The sequence below is a fragment of the Perca flavescens genome, unplaced genomic scaffold (genome assembly GCF_004354835.1).
Source record: "Perca flavescens isolate YP-PL-M2 unplaced genomic scaffold, PFLA_1.0 EPR50_1.1_unplaced_scaf_1, whole genome shotgun sequence".
Lineage (NCBI taxonomy): Eukaryota > Metazoa > Chordata > Actinopteri > Perciformes > Percidae > Perca > Perca flavescens.
Genome location: NW_021166514.1, coordinates 243,523 through 256,022, shown reverse-complemented (window position 1 = coordinate 256,022; position 12,500 = coordinate 243,523). Strand labels below are relative to the sequence as shown.

Genomic DNA, 12,500 nt, shown 5'->3' with positions numbered 1-12,500 from the left:
GTAACACATGTAACACGCCAGAAACACACAAATATGTAACACATGTAACAGCCAGAAACACACAAATATGTAACACATGTAACAGCCAGAAACACACAAATATGTAACACATGTAACAGCCAGAAACACACAAATATGTAACACATGTAACACCCCAGAAACACACAAATATGTAACACATGTAACACGCCAGAAACACACAAATATGTAACACATGTAACAGCCAGAAACACACAAATATGTAACACATGTAACACGCCAGAAACACACAAATATGTAACACATGTAACAGCCAGAAACACACAAATATGTAACACATGTAACACGCCAGAAACACACAAATATGTAACACATGTAACACCCCAGAAACACACAAATATGTAACACATGTAACACGCCAGAAACACACAAATATGTAACACATGTAACACGCCAGAAACACACAAATATGTAACACATGTAACAGCCAGAAACACACAAATATGTAACACATGTAACACGCCAGAAACACACAAATATGTAACACATGTAACACGCCAGAAACACACAAATATGTAACACATGTAACACGCCAGAAACACACAAATATGTAACACATGTAACACGCCAGAAACACACAAATATATAACACATGTAACAGCCAGAAACACACAAATATGTAACACATGTAACACGCCAGAAACACACAAATATGTAACACATGTAACACGCCAGAAACACACAAATATGTAACATGTAACAATTACTCCAGTTCTTTACACTCTACATTGGCTCCCTGTGCGTTTTAGAATAGATTGAAAGATTTTAATGTTTGTTTTTAAGGCCCTTAATGGCCTGGCCCCGGAGTACCTATCCAAGATTTTAACCCTGCGTGAGCACAGCCGGTCTTTGCGGTCTTCTAACCAACTGGTTTTAGAAGTGCCGAGGTCTAGGTACCAACGGTGGTGCCGAGGTCTAGGTACCAACGGTGGGGTCTAGGTACCAACGGTGGTGCCGAGGTCTAGGTACCAACGGTGGGGTCTAGGTACCAACGGTGGGGTCTAGGTACCAACGGTGGTGCCGAGGTCTAGGTACCAACGGTGGGGTCTAGGTACCAACGGTGGTGCCGAGGTCTAGGTACCAACGGTGGTGCCGAGGTCTAGGTACCAACGGTGGTGCCGAGGTCTAGGTACCAACGGTGGGGTCAAGGTACCAACGGTGGTGCCGAGGTCTAGGTACCAACGGTGGTGCCGAGGTCTAGGTACCAACGGTGGGGTCAAGTTACCAACGGTGGGGTCTAGGTACCAACGGTGGTGCCGAGGTCTAGGTACCAACGGTGGTGCCGAGGTCTAGGTACCAACGGTGGGGTGATCTGCCCCGAGACTCTGGAACAAGTTACCCCCTGATATTCGCACTATCACAGATGGAGCTCTTTTTAGGTCCAAAACGTATCTGTTCTGTCTGGCCTTTAATACGTAGCAGGTGTTTCTGTGTAACCTTTTCTGGTTTTCTTTTTCATTCTTTCTATTGTACGACATGTGTTTCTGATGTGAAGCACTTTGGATACCTGCTGCTTTTTGTAAAGTGCTATATAAATACATTTTGATTGATTGATTGTAAATGAATCCCATGTTTGTCCCTCTCGGTCCAGTCTGGGTCCACTAACTTCGGGGAGAAGTTTTCGCGGGTCAAGTTCTCCCCGTCCCTGACCCTGTTTGGGGGGAAGCCAATGGAGGGCTGGCTGGCCGTGACGGTGAGCGGCCTGGTCACCGTGTCGCTGCTGAAGCCCGGCGGCGCCCTGCTGACCGCCAGCGAGAGTCTGTGCCGGCTCAGAGGACGCGTGGCGCTCGCCGACATCGCCTTCACCGGCGGAGGCAACATCGTGGTGGCAGCCACCGACGGGAGCAGCTCCTCACCGGTCCAGTTCTACAAGGTCAGAACCAGAACCTTCACTGGGCCCAGTAATAACTATAGATATAGATATACTGTATATAGGTCAGAACCAGAACCTTCACTGGGCCCAGTAATAACTATATAGATATACTGTATATAGGTCAGAACCTTCACTGGGCCCAGTAATAACTATAGACATAGATATACTGTATATAGGTCAGAACCTTCACTGGGCCCAGTAATAACTATAGACATAGATATACTGTATATAGGTCAGAACCTTCACTGGGCCCAGTAATAACTATATAGATGTACTGTATATAGGTCAGAACCTTCACTGGGCCCAGTAATAACTATAGACATAGATATACTGTATATAGGTCAGAACCTTCACTGGGCCCAGTAATAACTATAGACATAGATATACTGTATATAGATCAGAACCTTCACTGGGCCCAGTAATAACTATAGACATAGATATACTGTATATAGGTCAGAACCTTCACTGGGCCCAGTAATAACTATAGACATAGATATACTGTATATATGTAGATACCTAACTATATGTGTGTGTGTATATGTGTGTGTGTGTGTGTCTCTGTCTGTGTCTGTCTCTGTCTGTGTCTGTGTGTGTGTGTCTCTGTGTGGGTGGGTGGGTGTGTGTGTGTGTGTGTGTGTGGGGTCTCTGTGTATGTGTGTGTGTCTGTGTGTGTGTGTGTGTGTGTGTGTGTGTGTGTGTGTGTCTGTGTGTGTGTGTGTGTGTGTCTGTGTGTGTCTGTGTGTGTGTGTGTGTGTGTGTGTGTGTGTGTGTGTGTGTGTGTGTGTGTGTGTGTGTGTGTGTGTGTGTGTCTGTGTGTGTGTGTGTGTGTGTGTGTGTGTGTGTGTGTGTGTGTGTGTGTGTGTGTGTGTGTGTGTGTGTGTGTGTGTGTGTGTGTGTGTGTGTGTGTGTGTGTGTGTGTGTGTGTGTGTGTGTCTCTGTGTGTGCGTGTGTGTGTGTGTGTGTGTGTGTGTGTAGGTGGTGGTGAGTGTGGTCAGTGAGAAGTGTCGTATTGACACAGAGCTGCTGCCGTCTCTCTTCCTGCGCTGCACCACCGACCCTCTGAGGAGAGAGAAATACCCCGCAGTCACACACCTCAAGTTCCTCACCAGAGAGAACTCAGAACAGGTAACTCACACACAGAGACACACACACACACACACACACACACACACACACACACACACACATACTGCTACTACTACTACTACTACTACTACTACTACTACTACTACACAAATATGTAACCATAACCCTTTCCTAAGCACCAACAAAAGGCCAGAGACAGAGCAGTAGAAACAGATCGTAGTGTATTAGAGATGTGTGTTGGGACAGATGTGAGACCAGTAGAACCATCAGAACCTGACAGGACTGAGTGTTGGGACAGATGTGAGACCATCAGAACCATCAGAACCTGACAGGACTGAGTGTTGGGACAGATGTGAGACCATCAGAACCATCAGAACCTGACAGGACTGAGTGTTGGGACAGATGTGAGACCATCAGAACCATCAGAACCTGAAAGGACTGAGTGTTGGGACAGATGTGAGACCATCAGAACCTGACAGGACTGAGTGTTGGGACAGATGTGAGACCATCAGAACCATCAGAACCTGACAGGACTGAGTGTGTTGCAGGTTCTGCTGTGTGCGTCCAATCAAAGCGGCAGCATCGTGGAGTGCTGGTCTCTGAGGAAGGAGGGACTTCCTGTCAACAACATCTTCCAGCACCGCTCGCCAGTCGGTAAGAAACCAAACCGCCCAAACTGGCTTAGAATTACGGCAACGGCAACAATCAATAAACACACTGCAAACTCATGGTCCTCTCTTCCCGATTTACAGCCCCCCTCTCTTGGCTTCAAATAACTCACCGTTGTCGGCTACGGCCGCTTAACAGGCTACACGTTGTAAACAGCCGTGGTCGATTGCCTGGTCCTCTGGTAACGTTAGCCGTTAGCAGGGTTAGCATGGTGGCATTAGCGAGGACCAGTTGGGATCACTTCACTTGCTGTGTCTCAATTGTTTTTGCGAGTAACCAACTCAGGTACTCTAGCTATATAATTCAATGTGAGTAGCTACCTACACAAATGTTGAAATGACATAAAATGCCCGTCGCTAGTAGCTGTGATAAATTAGCCCGACGCTAATGTTTACCTGTTCAGGAGGAAATAAGCCAACTCTGTTTCCTTTTGGGCTCTAAGCTGTCTCCATCTTTCAAATACATCTCCAGTATTTACCCAGACGGATTTGTTACGTCTCTGGTCACGCAACTATTAGAAACATGCTGGTTTTTTTTGTTGGGTAAAATTTATCTCTGTTGATCCTGTTCGTTTGTTTGCTGCTTTCATGGCTGTACTAACGTTACAGCTGTAGCAGGCTGTCAAACTGGGCAGATGATAACACACAAAATACAAACAGCAATTCCGTCACGGAACGGAAAGTTTCAAAGGAGAAAATACTGGCATTTGCATTGTTGTCAGAAAAGATAGTATTTCAACTTAGCATGTTTCCTTAATATCTGATGACGCATTGGGGTCATTTTTGGATTTATTACGGTAAATATATTACATATTGGACCTTCAAGGGTCCTCCTTCAAGATATTGTGGTAATGTTAACGTTTATTTAATCATTTTGCACTTCATTCAGTGTGCCGATGTGCTGCAATAGCAGCAAACAACAGAATGACTATTATCCCCCGTACTTGTTATTTGCCGCCACATTTGCCGCTACTAGTCACGGAGCGTTGCCAACACATGCACACAAAATACATTAAAACATGTGTAATGACCAGGAATGGTGTGCTATGACTTTTCTAAGAGATTTGCCGTGCGGTTTTTAAGAAATCGTCAAAAATCGGCGCCAAATTTCCCATAAACTTTAATGGAAAATCTTCTAGAAATAGCTTAACATCGCTCCAAACAACCCCTATTTGGGGCCATGCTGTATCGCCATGCTTTAATGTAGAAAACTAATTAAAAGTTTAAACCGAAGACAAGACTTTAGCCTTTATTGGGCTGAATGGGCATTCTGATATTAAGCACGGTTTCTACCAAATCACAGTTTATGTATCGTCCAGTTTTCAGACCATTTCAGATTTTCCAATGTGTGTGTATGGGACGGAATGTTGAGAGTTAGAGCGGAGGTCAGAGGGGGGAGCTGCAGTATGATTCTCTGAAAGTTTTCCAAACAAATTGCTGTCTCCGTCCTACAGTTTTCACTCTTTATACATCATAGTTGGTCAAAATGTAGGACATTTTGTGCCGGTCTCAGACATGTAACTATGGAATCCACCGGAATTAAACTTTTGGCTCTGTTCATACCAATTGCCGATAGAAACAATGAAAAGAAATATCTGGAAGTACGCAGACGGTTCCTTGTTTGTTACCTGCTCTGTGTCCCATATGTTTGACACTACAAACATAAAAACCACATCAATGCGTTCGCCAGACTTTTACCTCTCTGGTGATGATAATATTTGGACCCACGGTTCTTGAATTACAGAACAAACTTAAGAGGTATAATTATCATTAAATGGACATGTTTGACCCATGGAAGATACTTTCTCCCCCTCCCTCATCTACTCCCTCACTGTGGAAATCACCATAGCAACAACTTCTTACACACACACTTATCATGGAGACTCTTGTGTAGGACATGTCCAACTGTTAGCCAGTGTTATTCTGATGTGCACCAAGTAGTAGGCACACTGTCAAACTTTCCTGCCAAATCTTCTAGGTTTTGTATTATTATTCTCATTTTAATAAAAGAATATTAAAATAAAAACACTAAAATGATGATAGTGTGATTTCTGTGATCTAAAGGAACAAGGTCAGAAATCTGAAACTTAAAGTCAATCCAGGGTTAGGGTTAGGTAATAATAATAATATGATATAGATATAATGTGTGTGTGTGTGTGTGTGTGTGTGAGTGTGTGTGTTTGTCTGTGTGTGTGTGTGTGTGTGTGTGTGTGTGTGTGTGTGTGTGTGTGTGTGTGTGTGTGTGTGTGTGTGTGTGTGTGTGTAGTCGGGGAGAAGCAGCCAACCATCCTGAAGTGGAGGATCCTGACCACCACTAGTGATCTGGAGCGAGTCTCAGCCGTTGCTCTCCCTAAACTCCCCATCTCCATCTCCAACACCGACCTCAAGGTGGCGTCAGACACAAAGTTCTGCCCGGGCCTCGGTGAGTCAGGCTCAGAACCAGAACCAGAGACTGGGAACATAGCAGACTTTTTAGTGTTAAGTTTTTGTCTGGCTACAGTCGGGCAAAAGCAACAAACATTAGAAAAAACGGGGTGTGTCTGTCTGTGTCTCTGTCTCTGTCTCTGTCTGTGTGTCTGTGTGTCTGTGTGTCTGTGTGTGTGTGTGTGTGTGTGTGTGTGTGTGTGTGTGTGTGTGTGTGTGTGTCTGTGTCTCTGTGTGTGTTTGTGTGTGTGTGCAGGTCTGGCTCTGGCGTTTCATGACGGCAGTATTCAGATCCTCCACCGTCTCTCCCTCCACACAATGGGCGTGTTCTACGGCTCCTCGTCCAATCAGAGAGCAGGAGAGGAGTTGGCCATTAAGAGGCAGCGACCTGGAGGCTCCACGCTCCACTTCAAGGCGCTGCAGTTCTCCTGGACCTCGCTGGCGCTTGCCGGGGTCGACAACCACGGAAAGGTGAGGACACGCCCCCTAACCTCTGGGCTGGTGAAAGGGTCGTCGAATTTCAACAAGTAACAAAGTAGCTCTATTGAAAATGTACTTGTTCCAGTCGATGGTGAACTTGTTCCCTTCGATGGTGAACTTGTTCCCTATGATGGTGAACTTGTTCCAGTCGATCCTGAACCTGTTCCAGTCGATCCTGAACTTGTTCCAGTCGATGATGAACCTGTTCCAGTCGATGGTGAACTTGTTCCAGTCGATGATGAACCTGTTCCAGTCGATGGTGAACTTGTTCCCATTGATCCTGAACTTGTTCCCGTTGATGCTGAACTTGTTCCCGTCGATCCTGAACTTGTTCCCGTCATTCCTGAACCTGTTCCGGTCGATGGTGAACCTGTTCCAGTCGATGGTGAAGATCCTGAACTTGTTCCAGTTGATGGTGAACCTGTTCCAGTCTCTGGTGAACCTGTTCCAGTCTCTGGTGAACCTGTTCCAGTCGATGGTGAACCTGTTCCAGTCGATGGTGAACTTGTTCCAGTCGATGGTGAACCTGTTCCAGTCGGTGGTGAACCTGTTCCAGTCGGTGGTGAACCTGTTCCAGTCGGTGGTGAACCTGTTCCAGTCGGTGGTGAACTTGTTCCAGTCGATGGTGAACTTGTTCCAGTCGATGGTGAACCTGTTCCAATCGATGGTGAACTTGTTCCAGTCGGTGGTGAACTTGTTCCAGTCGGTGGTGAACTTGTTCCAGTCGATGGTGAACTTGTTCTAGTCGATGGTGAACCTGTTCCAGTCGATGGTGAACCTGTTCCAATCGATGGTGAACCTGTTCCAATCGATGGTGAACCTGTTCCAGTCGGTGGTGAACCTGTTCCAGTCGGTGGTGAACTTGTTCCAATCGATGGTGAACTTGTTCCCGTCGATGATGAACTTGGTGAACTTGTTCTAGTCGATGGTGAACCTGTTCCAGTCGATGGTGAACTTGGTGAACTTGTTCTAGTCGATGGTGAACCTGTTCCAGTCGATGGTGAACTTGTTCCCGTCGATGATGAACTTGGTGAACTTGTTCTAGTCGAAGATGAACTTGTTCCACTCGATGGTGAACTTGTTCTAGTCGATGGTGAACCTGTTCCAGTCGATGGTGAACTTGGTGAACTTGTTCTAGTCGATGGTGAACCTGTTCCAGTCGATGGTGAACTTGGTGAACTTGTTCTAGTCAATGGTGAACCTGTTCCAGTCGATGGTGAACTTGGTGAACTTGTTCTAGTCGAAGATGAACTTGTTCCACTCGATGGTGAACTTGGTGAACTTGTTCTAGTCGATGGTGAACCTGTTCCAGTCGATGGTGAACTTGGTGAACTTGTTCTAGTCGATGATGAACTTGTTCCACTCGATGGTGAACTTGGTGAACTTGTTCCAGTCGATGATGAACTTGTTCCACTCGATGATGAACTTGGTGAACTTGTTCCAGTCGGTGGTGAACTTGTTCCAGTCGATGGTGAACTTGTTCCCGTCGATGATGAACTTGGTGAACTTGTTCTAGTCGATGATGAACTTGTTCCACTCGATGGTGAACTTGGTGAACTTGTTCTAGTCGATGATGAACTTGTTCCACTCGATGGTGAACTTGGTGAACTTGTTCCAGTCGATGATGAACTTGGTGAACTTGTTCCAGTCGATGAACGTGTTCCACTCGATGATGAACTTGTTGAACTTGTTCCAGTCGATGATGAACTTGGTGAACTTGTTCTAGTCGATGGTGAACCTGTTCCAGTCGATGGTGAACTTGGTGAACTTGTTCTAGTCGATGGTGAACCTGTTCCAGTCGATGATGAACTTGTTCCCGTCAATGATGAACTTGGTGAACTTGTTCCCGTCAATGATGAACTTGGTGAACTTGTTCCACTCGATGGTGAACTTGGTGAACTTGTTCCACTCGATGGTGAACTTGGTGAACTTGTTCTAGTCGATGGTGAACTTGTCCTTCCAGGTTGAAATTGAAATGAACTTCTGTTCCAGCTCCACATGCTGCGCGTGTCCCCGTCCATGGGCCAGGTTCTGGAGATGAACACCACGCTGCGCCACCTGCTGTTCCTGCTGGAGTACTGCATGGTGACGGGCTACGACTGGTGGGACGTCCTGCTGCACGTGCAGCCCTCCATGGTCCACAACCTGGTGGAAAAGCTGCACGAGGAGTACATGAGGCAGAACCAGGCCCTGCAACAGGTACACGGCATTCTGGGTAATATATACTCAACCAGGCGCTACAGCAGGTACACGGCATTCTGGGTAATATATACTCAAGCAGGCGCTACAACAGGTACAAGGCACTCTGGGTAATATATACTCAACCAGGCGCTACAGCAGGTACACGGCATTCTGGGTAATATATACTCAAGCAGGCCCTGCAACAGGTACACAGCATTCTGGGTAATATATACTGAGTCTGTGTCTCTAACTGTCTGTCTGTCTCTCTTAACTGTCTGTCTGTCTGTCTGTCTATCCGTCTTTTTAACTGTCTGTCTCTCAGTCTGTCTAACTGTCTGTCTCTCTGTCTGTCTAACTGTCTGTCTGTCTCTCTGTCTCTGTCTCTCTAACTGTCTCTCTCTTTAACTGTCTGTCTGTCTGATAGGTCCTGGCGACCCATATCGTGGCGATGAAGGCGTCTCTGTGTAAACTCTCTCTAACTGTCTGTCTGTCTGTCTCTCTTACTGTCTCTCTCTCTAACTGCCTCCTGTCTGTCTGTCTCAGGTGCTGGCGACCCGTATCGTGGCGGTGAAGGCGTCTCTGTGTAAACTGTCTCTAATTGTCTTTCTGTCTCTAACTGTCTGTCTGTCTCTCTGTCTGTCTCTGTCTCTCTTACTGTCTCTCTCTTTAACTGTCTGTCTGTCTGTCTGATAGGTCCTGGCGACCCATATCGTGGCGATGAAGGCGTCTCTGTGTAAACTCTCTCTAACTGTCTGTCTGTCTGTCTCTCTTACTGTCTCTCTCTCTAACTGCCTCCTGTCTGTCTGTCTCAGGTGCTGGCGACCCGTATCGTGGCGGTGAAGGCGTCTCTGTGTAAACTGTCTCTAATTGTCTTTCTGTCTCTAACTGTCTGTCTGTCTCTCTGTCTGTCTCTGTCTCTCTTACTGTCTCTCTCTTTAACTGTCTGTCTGTCTGTCTGATAGGTCCTGGCGACCCATATCTGTGTGTAAACTCTCTCTAACTGTCTGTCTGTCTGTCTCTCTTACTGTCTCTCTCTCTAACTGCCTCCTGTCTGTCTGTCTCAGGTGCTGGCGACCCGTATCGTGGCGGTGAAGGCGTCTCTGTGTAAACTGTCTCTAATTGTCTTTCTGTCTCTAACTGTCTGTCTGTCTCTCTGTCTGTCTCTGTCTCTCTTACTGTCTCTCTCTTTAACTGTCTGTCTCTCTGTCTAACTGTCTGTCTGTCTGATAGGTCCTGGCGACCTGTATCGTGGCGGTGAAGGCGTCTCTGTGTAAACTGTCTCTAATTGTCTGTCTGTCTCTAACTGTCTGTCTGTCTGTCTGTCTGCCTCTGTCTCTCTAACTGTCTCTCTCTTTAACTGTCTGTCTCTCTGTCTAACTGTCTGTCTGTCTCAGGTGCTGGCGACCCGTATCGTGGCGGTGAAGGCGTCTCTGTGTAAACTGTCCACGGCGACAGCAGCTCGAGCGTGTGACTTCCACGCCAAGCTGCTGCTGATCGCCATCAGCTCCACGCTGAAGTCTCTGCTGCGGCCGCACGTCCTCAACACGCCGGACAAGAGTCCTGGAGACAGACTGGCCGAGATCTGCGCCAAGAACAGCGACACGGGTCAGACGCACTGTGTGTGTGTGTGTGTCTCCAGATATTGATGTGTATTTATGTGTGTGTGTGTGTGTGTGTGTGTGTGTCTCAGATATTGATGTCTATAAATGTGTGTGTGTGTGTGTGTGTGTGTGTGTGTGTGTGTATTTATGTGTGCGTGTGTCTCTCCAGATATTGATAAGGTGATGATCAATCTGAAGACGGAGGAGTTTGTGTTGGACGGCCCCCCCCTTCAGTCTCTGCAGCAGCTCATCCAATGGGTGGGGGACTTCGTCCTCTACCTGCTGGCCAACCTGCCCAACCAGGTGAGCTAACATGCTAACAACAACCTGCCCAACCAGGTGAGCTAACATGCTAACAACAACCTGGCCAACCAGGTGAGCTAACATGCTAACAACAACCTGGCCAACCAGGTGAGCTAACATGCTAACAACAACCTGCCCAACCAGGTGAGCTAACAACAACCTGGCCAACCAGGTGAGCTAACATGCTAACAACAATCTGGCCAACCAGGTGAGCTAACATGCTAACAACAGCCTGGCCAACCAGGTGAGCTAACATGCTAACAAGATCCCTGATGTAGAACGAGAGAGGACCTTTGGTACAGATCAGTTGCTAAATGTCCACACAGAGACAGGAAAACATGAACCCACCTATGCTCGCATGGCCAGGTGGATCTGCACCATAACGGTGTGGTCTGGCCTACAGATATGGTGATATTCTATTAAATTCAATTTCACGGGACAGACCCAGGCTCTTGGTAGGAGTTGGGACAGACCCAGACTCTTGGTAGGAGGTGTCTGACGGGACAGACCCAGACTCTTGGTAGGAGTTGGGACAGACCCAGACTCTTGGTAGGAGGTGTCTGACGGGACAGACCCAGGCTCTTGGTAGGAGGTGTCTGACGGGACAGACCCAGGCTCTTGGTAGGTGGTGTCTGACGGGACAGACCCAGACTCTTGGTAGGAGTTGGGACAGACCCAGACTCTTGGTAGGAGGTGTCTGACGGGACAGACCCAGGCTCTTGGTAGGAGGTGTCTGACGGGACAGACCCAGGCTCTTGGTAGGAGGTGTCTGACGGGACAGACCCAGGCTCTTGGTAGGTGGTGTCTGACGGGACAGACCCAGGTTCTTGGTAGGAGGTGTCTGACGGGACAGACCCAGACTCTTTGTAGGAGGTGTCTGACGGGACAGACCCAGGTTCTTGGTAGGAGGTGTCTGACGGGACAGACCCAGGCTCTTTGTAGGAGGTGTCTGACGGGACAGACCCAGGTTCTTGGTAGGTGGTGTCTGACGGGACAGACCCAGGCTCTTGGTAGGAGGTGGGACAGACCCAGGCTCTTGGTAGGAGGTGTCTGACGGGACAGACCCAGGCTCTTGGTAGGAGGTGTCTGACGGGACAGACCCAGGCTCTTGGTAGGAGGTGTCTGACGGGACAGACCCAGGCTCTTGGTAGGAGGTGTCTGACGGGACAGACCCAGGCTCTTGGTAGGAGGTGTCTGACGGGACAGACCCAGACTCTTGGTAGGAGGTGGGACAGACCCAGGCTCTTGGTAGGAGGTGTCTGACGTTGCTGGATGGGGGTGTGATGAACAGTGGCAATAATAGCCACGATAAAGATAATGGATCAGTGACTAGAAATAGTAGTCATGGTAGTTCATGTCATAGCAGGGCACAGCAGCATGCAGTAGGACACTGCAGAGCTCAGCAGGAAGTGCAGCAGGACCGGACACGGATGGAAAGGGAGAGGAGAGAGAAGCTCAGTGTGTCAAAGGAAGTCCCCCGGCAGTCTAAAACTATAACCGGATAATTAAGAGAGACAGGTTAAGGAGAGGTGCCTGGTCGGGCTAGAACTCTTCCCAACCGGATCGGGCTGTACTGGCCTGCCTCCGTCTACTTGGATTATATCATTGATTATATGGTAGATGAGTCTGATGACTACAAGGAGAAGCAGGTGGCCGGGTTAGGCGGACGCTGCCACTCCTCAATCCCTAACTATAAGTTTTATCAAAGAGGAGAGTTTTCAGTTTACTCAGAAATGTGGTGATATGAGACTAATAGTGCTGTGTGTCCCACAGGGCTCCATGGTGATATGAGACTAACCATATGGTGTGTCCCACAGGGCTCCATGGTGATATGAGACTAATGGT

At 47.7% G+C, this 12,500-nt stretch overlaps 1 protein-coding gene across 1 annotated transcript in view; it reads left to right on the top strand.

Moving 5' to 3' along the window:
- Positions 1-12,500, top strand: part of med16 (mediator complex subunit 16) — a 32,302-nt gene that overhangs the window by 10,589 nt on the left and 9,213 nt on the right. Inside the window, exons 5-12 of the mRNA XM_028572504.1 lie at positions 1,631-1,912; positions 2,888-3,037; positions 3,547-3,652; positions 5,933-6,088; positions 6,347-6,561; positions 8,563-8,769; positions 10,146-10,356; positions 10,522-10,655. Coding sequence (XP_028428305.1) covers positions 1,631-1,912; positions 2,888-3,037; positions 3,547-3,652; positions 5,933-6,088; positions 6,347-6,561; positions 8,563-8,769; positions 10,146-10,356; positions 10,522-10,655 — 1,461 coding nt within the window. The remainder of the gene's footprint in view (positions 1-1,630; positions 1,913-2,887; positions 3,038-3,546; positions 3,653-5,932; positions 6,089-6,346; positions 6,562-8,562; positions 8,770-10,145; positions 10,357-10,521; positions 10,656-12,500) is intronic.